This window comes from Bombina bombina, chromosome 4 (assembly GCF_027579735.1).
Source record: "Bombina bombina isolate aBomBom1 chromosome 4, aBomBom1.pri, whole genome shotgun sequence".
In the NCBI taxonomy this organism is placed as follows: Eukaryota; Metazoa; Chordata; class Amphibia; order Anura; family Bombinatoridae; genus Bombina; species Bombina bombina.
The window spans coordinates 54,499,702-54,515,465 of NC_069502.1; the positions used below are offsets into that span (position 1 = coordinate 54,499,702).

Consider the following 15,764-nt stretch of genomic DNA (forward strand, 5'->3'; position numbering starts at 1 on the left):
GCCCCATTGTTTTCTATGGGGGAATCGTGCACAAGCACGTTTTTGAGGCAGCTGCGTCCGTAAGCAACTCTGGTATCGAGAGTTGAAGCTGCGTTAAATATGCTCTACGCTCCTTTTTTGGAGCCTAACGCAGCCTTTATGTGGACTCTCAATACCAGAGTTATTTTTATGGTGCGGCCAGAAAAAAGCCGGCGTTAGCTTTTCGGGTCGTTACCAACAAAACTCTAAATCTAGCCGTAAGTGCTTATGACATCAAACCCAAAAATAGTAATCAGACAACATTTCAGCAAATGGAAATGTTATATTACAGCATTCTGATACCCAGGCAAACAAAAACAACATAATTGATGCTTACCTGATAAATTATTTTCTTTCTTGGCAGTGAGAGTCCACAAATTAATTAATTACTTGTGGGAAATACAACACATGGTGACCAGGAAGAGGCACAAACACCCCAAGCAAAGCTTTAAATATCCCTCCAACTTCCCCTACCCTCCTCTGATAAATAAAACACTTGTCCCCATTCTGATTGTGTAACTTGGAAAATCACCCCAATGTATACAGATCCTCTAACACACTTTAGAAAAACCACTCTTGTCTCTTGGTTTCCTGAAATTCCATAAAGCAGGAACCTGTCCCATGGAGAACAAGACCAAAAACCTATTCTGAATCCCTGGGAGCTAAAGTCCAGAACCCAAGGGACTTGTACATTCTGAAAACAAGCTTCCTGGAATAGAGAAAGTCTACCCCTTCCTCCATCCTGGGGTAGAAGTCACCATGTAATAATAGAAACCAAGATATGGATTCATATTCTTTAACTCTAAGAAAAAAGAGAGAAGGTCATGCCTCATAGAAGACTTAAGAGAGATTCAGTACTGGAACACTGATAAACTACTAGAGTAGATTACTTATCATATAGAGGATAAGTACAGATATAACGGCCAGTAATACTGAGAAGCCACCATATATGAATATTTCAATCTAAGAAATAAAAATACCCAAACACTGGTAATGTAGATGGTTCATCAGGCATAAATATTATGAGCCCATAATAAAAAGAATGGTTAAGACTTGAAAGTCCACAATCACTAATTTGATTATATTTAAACAGTAAAGAAGATATATGGTCTCTGGCCATGTGAATAGAGCACCAGATAAGACATTTCACTGGAAATGCTGAGAAAACACCAAACATGAACAGGATCCGTGTAAAAAATAAGCATGGAAAACCCTGAAGTGCTATAAACACCAGAAATGAGTATGGATAAGTCCTGATAAGGGCTATAATTTCTCATACCTGAAAAATCTCCATGTAAAAATAGGAAGATAACCCTGGTAAAATTTAGTAGGCATGAGGACTTTCCGTGATAACCAGAAAGTAAAATTAAACCCTGGTAATTATACAAAGTACCAGACATGGACCAGAAAGTAAAATGAAACCCTGTTAATTATACAAAGTACCAGACGTGGCATTTTCTATATATGAATATATATGCCCTGGAAATGACTAGAAAACATCAAACATGAGGACCTTCCATGAGCCAAAAAATATGTCATCATACATGGGGAATTTAAAAAAAAGTAAGTTTCCAAAGAAGGAACAGCACCACAACGACTGTAGTTCAAAGTAGTTTTATTGGGACATCAACATCTTTGAACTACAGTCGTTGTGGTGCTGTTCCTTCTTTGGAAATTTACTGGATTTGAGGTTTGGGCAGAACCCGGGAATCGTGCACCTTTACCTTTGCAGTACCTATGCTGTGCCTCTCCTGTGGGAATTTAAAAAAAAAAAAAAAGCACTGGTAAGATAAAAAAGTCACCATATGTGAGAAGTGTATTAGAGAAAAAAAATATATGTTCAGGCAGGGATCCAGAACCCACCATACATGTTTATATTCTATATATTTACTAAACATGCTTGAAAACTGACAATGCTGGTAAACTTGAGTGGGCATTGGTTGTCTGACCCTGGCAACACTAGAGAAAATAACTGTGTACTGTTCCTATAAGGCTCATTGAATATGGTAATATACACAAGTTGCACTGAACATGTTAAATTCACAAGCTATCTTCAATAGCCACTAGATGTCAGTAAATACCAGGGAACTGTACTCGGCACAGTACTGAAAATCAAGATTTACATAAAACAGTGTAAATTTTATTATTCCTGAAGTGGAAAAAAAATCACTTGCTCTGGAAATGCTGAGAGTATTCCTCAAATATATAAACAGGCTGCCCTTTACTGTCCTTCCTAAGTAACAATATCGCCAGGTCCCACTCAACTCTAGCGTAGCACATGTAATGGTCGGAGCTGACCTATATGCAGAAAAAAGACATTGTACTCTTGAAACCCATTCGTGTTCAACCCAACAAGGGGCAAAGTAGAACGTGCACCAGAAGAACTGCTCGAGGCAGGAAACATTCCTGCGCACCACCACAGAGCAGTTGAAATGGCGCCATAGATAACTGGCAGTACAATATGCCCCAAACTAATAAAGACATTAGCCCCAAAGGCACTTAAATTATATAGAATCTGATCTGAATCTGAGCTCTAAAATGCCCATTAACATCAGAAAGCACTGATCTAGAAATCCCCAGAGTCCTCAGAAAATATTTGTGCACCCAAAGCTAACAGGGTGTGGTGGTATCCAATTTCCATGTGCAGAAAGGAAACATACCAGCACATAAAAACCTTAACAGTACACTCATAGGGTTAGGGTTGCCACCTTTTCCCCAAAAGATTCCTGGATACTTTTTAAATGGGGATGCAGAGGGTGTGTCTCATGGTGTGGCTTGGGGACGTGGCTTCTCGCGGCCTCAAAATAAATATGAAATCAAATTTATATATACAGTATCTCACAAAAGTGAGTACATCCCTGACATTTTTGTAAATATTTTATTATATCTTTTCATGTGACAACATTGAAGAAATGACACTTTGATACAATATAAAGTAATAAGTGTACAGCCTGTATAACAGTGTAAATTTGCTGTCCCCTCAAAAAAACTCAACACACAGTCATTAATGTCTAAACCGTTGGCAACAAAAGTAAGTACACCGTAATTTGGAAATGTCCAAATTAGGTCCAATTAGCCATTTTCCCTCCCCGGTGTCATGTGACTCGTTAGTGTTACAAGGTCTCAGGTGTGAATGGGGAGCAGGTGTGTTAAATTTGATGTTATCGCTCTCACACTCTTTCATACTGGTCACTGGACGTTCAACATAGCACCTCATGGTAAAGAACTCTCTGAAGATCTAAAAAAAAAAGAATTGTTGATCTACATAAAGATGGCATAGGCTATAAGAAGATTGCCAAGACCCTGAAACTGAGCTGCAGCACGGTGGGCAAGACCATACAGCAGTTTTACAGAACAGGTTCCACTCAGCCCCGCCATGGTCGACCAAAGAAGTTGAGTGCGCGTGCTCAGCGTCATATCCAGAGGTTGTCTTTGGGAAATAGACGTAAAGGTTCTGCCAGCATTGCTGCAAAGGTTGAAGGGGTGGGGGTCAGCCTGTCAGTGCTCAGACCATACGCCACACACTGCATCAAATTGGTCTGCATGGCTGTTGTCCCAGAAGGAAGCCTCTTCTAAAGATGATGCACAAGAAAGCCAGCAAACAGTTTGCTGAAGACAAGCAGACTAAGGACATGGATTACTGGAACCAAGTCCTGTGGTCTGATGAGACTTATTTGGTTCAGATGGTGTCAAGTGTGTGTGGCGGCATCCAGGTGAGGAGTAAAACGACAAGTGTGTCTTGCCTACAGTCAAGCATGGTGGTGGGAGTGTCATGGTCTGGGCCTGCATGAGTGCTGCCAGCACTGGGGAGCTACAGTTCATTGAGTGAACCATGAATGCCAACATGTACTGGGACATATGAAGCAGAGCATGAACCCCTCGCTTCAGAGACTGGGCCGCAGGGCAGTATTTAAACATGATAACCACCCTAAACACACCTCCAAGATGACCACTGCCTTGCCAAGCATGTCTCCAGACCTAAACCCTATTGAGCATCTGTGGGGCATCCTCAAATGCAAGGTGGGGGAGCGCAAGGTCTCTAACATCCACCAGCTCCATAATGTTGTCATGAAGGAGTGGAAGAGGACTCCAGTGGCAACCTGTGAAGCTCTGGTGAACTCCATGCCCAAGAGGTTTAAGGAAGTGCTGGAAAATAATGGTGGCCACACAAATTATTGACACTTTGGGCCCAATTTGGACATTTCCACTTAGGGGTGTACGCACTTTTGTTGCCAACGGTTTAGACATTAATGGCTGTGTGTTGAGTTATTTTGAGGGGACAGCAAATTTGCACTGTTATTCAGGCTGTACACTCGGTACTTTATATTGTATCAAACTGTCATTTCTTCAGTGTTGTCACATGAAAAGATATAATAAAATATTTACAAAAATGTGAGGGGTGTACTCACTTTTGTGAGATACTATAGAAAAACTACTGAAACAAATGGCTTCTTAGATGCTAGAAGTAGCCATCATCCGAAATGGATAGAAAATATCCCTTTCGGACAATTTCAGAGGCTCAGACAAAATTGTACTGAAGCCAATAATTTTGAGATACAGGCAAAAAGTCTAAAAGACAAATTTGCAGAAAAACACTACCCGGAAAAGATAGTACAAAGAGCGTACGAAAAAGCAAACAAATTAGACAGGCACAAACTGGTACATGGGAATAAAACACCGATAGATGAATCAACTACTAATGATAGTGTAAATACAAACAATAAATTACAACCAACAAAAAGGCCAAAAAGAGATACTAGAGTTAATTTTGTCACTACTTTTAATGAAGGTCATTGGAAAATTAAAAATATACTACAAAAAAATTGGTCAATACTAAAAAATGATACTTTGGGTAACAGACCAAATATTACCTATAAGAAAAATAGAAATCTAAAAAATCTTTTAGCCCAGAGTGTAGTACAGACCACTAAGAAATATAAAAATACTGGAAAAATTACTGACTTAAAAGGTTTTTATAAATGTTCACGAAAAAAAATATGTGTGCTGTGCACATATTCACAAAAACAAAATATTTAACAAATTTATAGACAGTGGTACTAAGGGAGACAAATTCCCAATTAAAAGTTTACTAAACTGCAAATCAGATTATGTGGTGTACATGCTGGTGTGCACTTGCAGCACTCCGATGAGATACATAGGACAAACTAAACATGGCCTAAAGATTCGCTGTTTAGAACATATGAAAAATATTGAGGCAGGCATCCTTAAGAACCCACTGATAAATCACTTTTCTCAAGTACATGGTAAAAATAAAAATTATTTTTTTATCAAAGCTATAGAACAGGTGCATAGAGGTAACAGAGGGGGCAGCAGACTTCTGGAACTACGTAAAAGGGAAACATTCTGGATAAACAAAATGGATACTCTGGAAGGGGTTAAATAAAGACATCGATCTAGCTGCCTTCCTCTAGCTCCATATAGACCTTTTTATTATAGTCTTTTATTATAAGCTTTTAATAATGGTTTATACAATTTTATAACTCCTTTACAATGGGTTTTATGAAGATTTTTGGTTTGGTTTCATTTCATTGTTAGTATTTACACCTCTATATAATTAATTAATTATTTATGGTATTTAATATTCATCTATGAATTTTTATGATAACTGAGCATGTATATTGATTTATTTATTTATTTATTAATTATTTATGGTTTTATATACATGAGTTTTAGACAGATATATACAGTATTGAATTTTAGATAGATATATACAGTACTGTTCTCTAACTATACTGGTATCATTAAGATAGAACTGACTATGCCATTTCTGTTTAAACTTGTAATACTGAAACATTAGAAGTAGGGTTTAACATGAATATAATACTCTATGTGTTACGATTAGAGTCTTTGGAGGATGTGTATTATAACAATTATTGTTCTAAATTGATTATGACACTCGCTGCAAAAAAATGACTGTTTCAAGTTCCAATACGGCTTAGACATTGCTGACAGCTTGCTGCCCATAACAAAGATGGCGACTGAGGGGCCAGAAGTAGGCTAAATGCCCATATGCTAACGTATAAATTCATCTAGGTTGGGGGGCGGCCTTTACTTCTGATGAAGTAACTGATTGGTTATGAAACGCGTTAGGCTCCGCCCCCCGCCAAACCGTCATTACACACAGTGTGGTTACACGGAGCTGAATAAGGATCAGACTGCTGCACAGTGTTAAATAGTGTAACGGTCCTATGATTATCCTTTGTGGCTCCATTACTGCATTTGTTTTATGTATTTATAGAGCGCATTAGTCAGCCAGTATAAGGATTACAACAATATCGATCTTGGTACAAATACTGACTACGGCTCTGTTTTTTACTATTGCTCTGTTTAGTATCAGACCTGCTTTTGTTCTCTGAGTGGGTGTTGTATTTTAATGCTTTGCTTGTTATAACTACAATGGTACTATATTAAACTCTTGGTTTTAAGACACAATAGTGTTAGTATTATAATTATTCACTAACCTCATATTGCTTAAATTATACCAGTAGCTGTCACTCCCTCATACCCTTTTAACCCTTTATACATTGGGACCGGCTTCAGTACTGTGGGGAAACCCTGGTCAACTAGCTATTAACCCCTAATCTGCTGTCCCTAACATCGCCGACCCCTACATTATAGTTATTAACCCCTAATCTGCCCCCCCCCAACGTCGCCGCAATCTAACTACAAGTATTAACCTCTAATCTGCAGACCTGATATCGCCGTAACCTAAAATTATAGCTATTAACCCCTAATCTGCTGTCCTTAACATCGCCGACCCCTACATTATAGTTATTAACCCCTAATCTGCCCCCCCCAACGTCGCCGCAATCTAACTACAAGTATTAACCCCTAATCTGCCGTCCGGAAATCGCGGCCACTATAATAAATGTATTAACCCCTAAACCACCGCACTCCCGCCTCGCAAACACTATAATACATTTTATTAACCCCTAATCTGCCCTCCCTAACATCGCCGCCACCTGCCTACAATTATTAACCCCTAATCTCCTGCCCCCAACGTCGCCGCTACTATAATAAGGTTATTGACCCCTAACCCTAAGTCTAACCCTAACCCTAACACCCCCTAACTTAAATATAATTTAAATAAAACAAAATAAATTTACTATAGTTAAATAAATGAATCCTATTTAAAACTAAATACTTACCTGTAAAATAAACCCTAATATAGCTGCAATATAACTAATAGTTACATTGTAGCTATTTTAGGATTTATATTTATTTTACAGGCAACTTTGTATTTATTTTAACTAGGTACAATAGCTATTAAATAGTTATTGACTATTTAATAGCTACCTAGTTAAAATAATTACAAAATTACCTGTAAAATAAATCCTAACCTAAGTTACAATTAAACCTAACACTACACTATCATTAAATAAATTAACTACAAGTACCTACAATTATCTACAATTAAATAAACTAAACTAAAGTACAAAAAAACCAGACTAAATTACAAAAAAAACAAAACACTAAGTTACAAAAAATAAAAAAATATTACAAGAATTTTAAACTAATTACACCTAATCTAAGCCCCCTAATAAAATAACAAAGCCCCCCAAAATAAAAAAATGCCCTACCCTATACTAAATTACAAAAGTTAACAGCTCTATTACCTTACCAGCCCTTAAAAGGGCCTTTTGCGGGGCATGCCCCAAAGAAAACAGCTCTTTTGCCTGTAAAAAAAAACACAATACCCCCCCCCACATTACAACCCACCACCCACATACCCCTACTCTAACCCAAACCCCCCTTAAATAAACCTAACACTACCCCCCTGAAGATCTCCCTACCTTGAGTCATGTTCACCCAGCCGGGCCGAAGTCTTCATCCGATGGGGCAGAAGAGGACATCCAGATCGGCAATTTTAAACTAATTACAGCTAATCTAAGCCCCCTAATAAAATAACAAAGCCCCCCAAAATAAAAAAATGCCCTACCCTATACTAAATTACAAAAGTTAACAGCTCTATTACCTTACCAGCCCTTAAAAGGGCCTTTTGCGGGGCATGCCCCAAAGAAAACAGCTCTTTTGCCTGTAAAAAAAACACACAATACCCCCCCTCCACATTACAACCCACCACCCACATATCCCTACTCTAACCCAAACCCCCCTTAAATAAACCTAACACTACCCCCCTGAAGATCTCCCTACCTTGAGTCGTGTTCACCCAGCCGGGCCGAAGTCTTCATCCGATGGGGCAGAAGAGGACATCCAGACCGGCAGAAGTCTTCATCCAAGCGGGGCAAGAAGAGGTCTTCCATCCATCAGAAAAGTACCAAAATACAAACAAACACTAAATTACCAAAAATAATAAAATATTACAAGAATTTTAAACTAATTACACCTAATTTAAGCCCCCTACTAGCTATTAATATAGCTACAATATAACTAATAGTTACATTGTAGCTATTTTAGGATTTATATTTATTTTACAGGCAACTTTGTATTTATTTTAACTAGGTACAATAGTTATTAAATAGTTAATAACTATTTAATAACTACCCAGCTAAAATAAATACAAATTTACCTGTAAAATAAATCCTAACCTAAGTTACAATTACACCTAACACTACACTATCATTAAATTAATTAAATAAATTAATCCTATATAAAACTAAATACTTACCTGTAAAATAAACCCTAATATAGCTACAATATAACTAATAGTTACATTGTAGCTATTTTAGCATTTATATTTATTTTACAGGCAACTTTGTATTTACTTTAACTAGGTTAAATAGCTATTAAATAGATATTTACTGTTTAATAGCTACCTAGTTAAAATAATTACAAAATTACCTGTAAAATAAATCCTAACCTAAGTTACAATTAAACCTAACACTACACTATCATGAAATAAATTAAATAAATTAACTACAAGTACCTACAATTAAATACAATGAAATAAACTAAACTAAAGTACAAAAAAACAAACACTAAATTACAAAAAATAAAAAAATATTCCAAGAATTTTAAACTAATTACACCTAATCTAAGCCCCCTAATAAAATAACAAAGCCCCCAAAATAAAAAAATGCCCTACCCTATACTAAATTACAAAAGTTAACAGCTCTATTACCTTACCAGCCCTTAAAAGGGCCTTTTGCGGGGGCATGCCCCAAAGAAAACAGCTCTTTTGCCTGTAAAAAAAAACACACAATACCCCCCCCACATTACAACCCACCACCCACATACCCCTACTCTAACCCAAACCCCCCTTAAATAAACCTAACACTACCCCCCTGAAGATCTCCCTACCTTGAGTCGTGTTCACCCAGCCGGGCCGAAGTCTTCATCCGATGGGGCAGAAGAGGACATCCAGACCGGCAGAAGTCTTCATCCAAGCGGGGCAAGAAGAGGTCTTCCATCCATCAGAAGTCTTGATCCAGACAGCATCCTCTATGTTCATGCATCTGGAGCGGAGCGGCAGCATCCTGAATACATCCGACGCGGAGCATCCTCTTCTTTCTTGATCCAACGACTAAATGACTGTACCTTTAAGTGACGTCATCCAAGATGGCGTCCCTTGAATTCCGATTGGCTGATAGGATTCTATCAGCCAATCGGAATTAAGATAGGAAAAATCTGATTGGCTGATTCAATCAGCCAATCAGATTCAAGTTCAATCCGATTGGCTGATCCAATCAGCCAATCAGATTGACCTTGTATTCTATTGGCTGATCGGAACAGCCAATAGAATGCGAGGTCAATCTGATTGGCTGATTGGATCAGCCAATCGGATTGAACTTGAATCTGATTGGCTGATTGAATAAGCCAATCAGATTTTTCCTACTTTAATTCCGATTGGCTGACGTCACTTAAAGGTACAGTCATTTAGTCGTCGGATCAAGAAAGAAGAGGATGCTCCACGTCGGATGTATTCAGGATGCTGCCGCTCCGCTCCGGATGGATGAACAGAGAAGATGCCGCCTGGATCAAGACTTCTGATGGATGGAAGACCTCTTCTTGCCCCGCTTGGATGAAGACTTCTGCCGGTCTGGATGTCCTCTTCTGCCCCATCGGATGAAGACTTCGGCCCGGCTGGGTGAACACAACTCAAGGTAGGGAGATCTTCAGGGGGGTAGTATTAGGTTTATTTAAGGGGGGTTTGGGTTAGAGTAGGGGTATGTGGGTGGTGGGTTGTAATGTGTGGGGGGGTATTGTGTTTTTTTTTACAGGCAAAAGAGCTGTTTTCTTTGGGGCATGCCCCGCAAAAGGCCCTTTTAAGGGCTGGTAAGGTAATAGAGCTGTTAACTTTTGTAATTTAGTATAGGGTAGGGCATTTTTTTATTTTGGGGGGCTTTGTTATTTTATTAGGGGACTTAGATTAGGTGTAATTATTTTAAAATTCTTGTAATATTTTTTATTTTTTGTAATTTAGTGTTTGTTTTTTTGTACTTTAGTTTAGCTTATTTAATTGTAGGTACTTGTAGTTAATTTATTTAATGATAGTGTAGTGTTAGGTTTAATTGTAACTTAGGTTAGGATTTATTTTACAGGTAATTTTGTAATTATTTTAACTAGGTAGCTATTAAATAGTCAATATCTATTTAATAGCTATTTTACCTAGTTAAAATAAATACAAAGTTGCCTGTAAAATAAATATAAATCCTAAAATAGCTACAATGTAACTATTAGTTATATTGCAGCTATATTAGGGTTTATTTTACAGGTAAGTATTTAGTTTTAAATAGGATTCATTTATTTAATTAATTTAATGATAGTGTAGTGTTAGGTGTAATTGTAACTTAGGTTAGGATTTATTTTACAGGTAATTTGTATTTATTTTAGCTAGGTAGTTGCCTGTAGAATAAATATAAATCCTAAAATAGCTACAATGTAACTATTAGTTATATTGTAGCTATATTAATAGCTAGTAGGGGGCTTAGATTAGGTGTAATTAGTTTAAAATTCTTGTAATATTTTATTATTTTTGGTAATTTAGTGTTTGTTTGTATTTTGGTACTTTTCTGATGGATGGAAGACCTCTTCTTGCCCCGCTTGGATGAAGACTTCTGCCGGTCTGGATGTCCTCTTCTGCCCCATCGGATGAAGACTTCGGCCCGGCTGGGTGAACACGACTCAAGGTAGGGAGATCTTCAGGGGGGTAGTGTTAGGTTTATTTAAGGGGGGTTTGGGTTAGAGTAGGGGTATGTGGGTGGTGGGTTGTAATGTTGGGGGGTGGTGTTTTTTTTTTACAGGCAAAAGAGCTGTTTTCTTTGGGGCATGCCCCACAAAAGGCCCTTTTAAGGGCTGGTAAGGTAATAGAGCTGTTAACTTTTGTAATTTAGTATAGGGTAGGGCATTTTTTTTATTTTGGGGGGCTTTGTTATTTTATTAGGGGGCTTAGATTAGCTGTATTTAGTTTAAAATTGCCGGTCTGGATGTCCTCTTCTGCCCCATCGGATGAAGACTTCGGCCCGACTGGGTGAACACGACTCAAGGTAGGGAGATCTTCAGGGGGGTAGTGTTAGGTTTATTTAAGGGGGTTTGGGTTAGAGTAGGGGTATGTGGGTGGTGGGTTGTAATGTGGGGGGGGTATTGTGTTTTTTTTTACAGGCAAAAGAGCTGTTTTCTTTGGGGCATGCCCGCAAAAGGCCCTTTTAGGGCTGGTAAGGTAATAGAGCTGTTAACTTTTGTAATTTAGTATAGGGTAGGGCATTTTTTTTTATTTTGGGGGGCTTTGTTATTTTATTAGGGGGCTTAGATTAGGTGTAATTAGTTTAAAATTCTTGTAATATTTTTTTATTTTTTGTAATTTAGTGTTTGTTTGTTTTTGTAATTTAGTCTGGTTTTTTTGTACTTTAGTTTAGTTTATTTAATTGTAGATAATTGTAGGTACTTGTAGTTAATTTATTTAATGATAGTGTAGTGTTAGGTTTAATTGTAACTTAGGTTAGGATTTATTTTACAGGTAATTTTGTAATTATTTTAACTAGGTAGCTATTAAATAGTCAATAACTATTTAATAGCTATTGTACCTAGTTAAAATAAATACAAAGTTGCCTGTAAAATAAATATAAATGCTAAAATAGCTACAATGTAACTATTAGTTATATTGCAGCTATATTAGGGTTTATTTTACAGGTAAGTACTTTGTTTTAAATAGGATTCGTTTATTTAATTAATTTAATGATAGTGTAGTGTTAGGTGTAATTGTAACTTAGGTTAGGATTTATTTTACAGGTAAATTTGTATTTATTTTAGCTAGGTAGCTATTAAATAGTAATTAACTATTTAATAGCTATTGTACCTAGTTAAAATAAATACAAAGTTGCCTGTAAAATAAACATAAATCCTAAAATAGCTACAATGTAACTATTAGTTATATTGTAGCTATCTTAGGGTTTATTTTACAGGTAAGTATTTTGTTTTAAATAGGATTCATTTATTTAATTAATTTAATGATAGTGTAGTGTTAGGTGTAATTGTAACTTAGGTGTAATTGTAACCTAGCCTCGTCAGTGAGGTGTAGCTATATTCCTCTAAGCACACTGAGCAAGGAGTCCACATCTGGTTGCCCCTTTTTCCCATAGGGAGACTAAATACATACAGAGAGAAGTGCACTCACAGGAACGAACAACTGGCTCAATAACATTGTTAGCCTGTTCTATGGCGATTTACCACCTGGGTGCAACTTTTTAGCCCAGTAATGCTTTTCACAGAGTAGAACTTTCCTGTAGTATATCAGTCTGATCCCGCCTATTACGGTCAGTCCAGCACCGAAATACCAGGCAATTCCTCTCTGAACAAGGAACACAGCAACCCCAGATGATCGTTTCGGCCTTCATTGGGCCTCGTCAGTGAGGTGTAGCTATATTCCTCTAAGCACACTGAGCAAGGAGTCCACGTCTGGTTGCCCCTTTTTCCCATAGGGAGACTAAATACATACAGAGAGAAGTGCACTCACAGGAACGAACAACTGGCTCAATAACATTGTTAGCCTGTTCTATGGCGATTTACCACCTGGGTGCAACTTTTTAGCCCAGTAATGCTTTTCACAGAGTAGAACTTTCCTGTAGTATATCAGTCTGATCCCGCCTATTACGGTCAGTCCAGCACCGAAATACCAGGCAATTCCTCTCTGAACAAGGAACACAGCAACCCCAGACGATCGTTTCGACCTTCATTGGGCCTTGTCAGTGAGGTGTAGCTATATTCCTCTAAGCACACTGAGCAAGGAGTCCACGTCTGGTTGCCCCTTTTTCCCATAGGGAGACTAAATACATACAGAGAGAAGTGCACTCACAGGAATGAACAACTGGCTCAATAACATTGTTAGCCTGTTCTATGGCGATTTACCACCTGGGTGCAACTTTTTAGCTCAGTAATGCTTTTCACAGAGTAGAACTTTCCTGTAGTATATCAGTCTGATCCCGCCTATTATGGTCAGTCCAGCGCCGAAATACCAGGCAATTCCTCTCTGAACAAGGAACACAGCAACCCCAGACGATCGTTTCGGCCTTCATTGAGCCTCGTCAGTGAGGTGTAGCTATTTTCTTCTAAGCACACTGAGCAAGGAGTCCACGTCTGGTTGCCCCTTTTTCCCATAGGGAGACTAAATACATACAGAGAGAAGTGCACTCACAGGAATGAACAACTGGCTCAATAACATTGTTAACCTGTTCTATGGCGATTTACCACCTGGGTGCAACTTTTTAGCCCAGTAATTTCCTGTAGTATATCAGTCTGATCCCGCCTATTACGGTCAGTCCAGCGCCAAAATACCAGGCAATTCCTCTCTGAACAAGGAACACAGCAACCCCAGACGATCGTTTCGGCCTTCATTGGGCCTCGTCAGTGAGGTATATAAACTAGTAATTAGTAAAGTATGTGCTACATAGTAGATGTGTTATTTGTAAGCTGTATACACTGTAACGTTATATAACCACATTTGTATTTGCAATGTATAGTCGATGCAAAGCTTTATTGTGACAGCGGTACCGTTTAGTCCTTTACATTTTAACAGGTTGATATGTTAATTGTTTGTATGCTCATTGGTGCTTGCTCTTATTGTCAGAGGGCAGGATAAATATAAATTTCTTGTTCAGTTACGAGTGCTTTTTTTCCCTCTCTTTGAAAGGATAGTATTGGATACCCTTTAAATCTTTTTTTTTTACTAATTACTGGTTTATTTGAATTTGAGGACTGCACCGTGATATAAATTGGAACTTTTTAGCAATATTTACACCTCTCTCCGTCTCTTGTTTTATATTTGCATCTGAATAAAGATGTATTGGAGGTTTCTCTATTTTCCCTTTTTCTAGAGATGGTAGGTGGCTACAATAGATTCTTAAACTAAATGTTTTTTGAATTGGGATTACTATTGCCCTCTGGTAATTTTTGTAGCTGATGAGCATAAATCCACTTTGGAGAGGGCATTCACCTTAGTAGATGACCTATGGGAGGCAGAATTGAAAGATTCCCTTGCACATAGTAATGACGGGGAACAAAGTAGTGATGATGAAAATGTTTTAGTGTATTTAGGAAATTTTAGATATTACCTGAATAGACAATTAAAAATCAAAGCAGAAATTCCAGCCTTTTTAATTATATTGACAAGAAAATAGTCCCAAGGGTTCTAAGACTGTTACTAGATCCAGGAGCAAACACAAGAGAGGATGAGGAAGGGTACTCATTTATTGAGGTATGGAATGAAAAACTATCATCATGCTTATTAGACTTAATGGACATGATCATCAAACGTAACAATAAACACCTTGATAAAGTAAAAACAGAAGGGGATTTGGCATTAGAGAAAGTGAATAAATTTGAGGATGATAAAAACTTTGCAAAACTCAATGATAAGTAATAATATAGCAAAAATCAAGAATGAAATTAAAACTAGAAAATGTTGCAAGTTAAGAAGGGATCAGGATGATTATAAGAATAAGAAGGTATATGTGTATAAATCACAGAAAGGGTCATATGACTCAGGGACAGATGTATCAGACTCAGAAATAGATATGTCCCAAAAAAACTGCTCTGGGATGGGTACAAAAGGAGGAGGAGACGGAGAAGGGGTAAAAGGAACAAACTTTTCAGGTCTTCCTTCAAGGGAGAGACGTTATCTGGTGAGACAAATGAGAGGGAACCAGTACAATCAGAATCGAGGGAGACCGAGGAGAGGGAATCGAGGGGTTACTGACTACTCCGACCTGTGATGAATTGCAAATTGTAAATCTGTCCGCATTTCAGCTGAATCTGGCTCATATTAATCTGTAAAAGAAGGGATTATCTTTTTGTCCCAAATCAAGGTTTAGCAGATTTGAGGCAAAAGAAGAGTTACACTTATTTACTAGAAAGGTGGTGTTATCTCAAATTATGCAACCAAAAGAACAGCTAGGTGGCATAGATGAAGAGACCGCATGCTTGCACTTGAGTCTCTCCTGGATGAAAATAAGGAGGGGAGGGACTCATCTGCGACCAATAAATTGAGCTTTAAACCTAAATCTCAATTTATGCCCTATTTGTCCCTTTATCCCTCAGTTTATTACTTTGTCAAATGATTAGAGAAAGAAATCAAATCTTTGAAAGAGAGAATTGTTGGTGAAGACAATTTAGGGCAGGATGAGAGAAAAGGAAATTTATGCTTACCTGATAAATTTATTTCTTTTACGATATGACGAGTCCACAGATTTCATCCTTACTTATGGGATATCGCCTCCTGGTCAGCAGGAGGAGGCAAAGAGCTCCACAGCAGAGCTGCATATATAGCTCCT

At 37.8% G+C, this 15,764-nt stretch overlaps 1 protein-coding gene across 1 annotated transcript in view; it reads right to left on the reverse strand.

The window, feature by feature from the left end:
• Nucleotides 1-743: 743 nt before the first annotated feature.
• The window catches only part of LOC128656857 (embryonic protein UVS.2-like), a 184,280-nt gene continuing 169,259 nt past the window's right edge, over nucleotides 744-15,764 (reverse strand). The window contains exon 12 of the mRNA XM_053711023.1: nucleotides 744-820. Within this exon, the coding sequence (XP_053566998.1) occupies nucleotides 744-820 (77 nt within the window). The remainder of the gene's footprint in view (nucleotides 821-15,764) is intronic.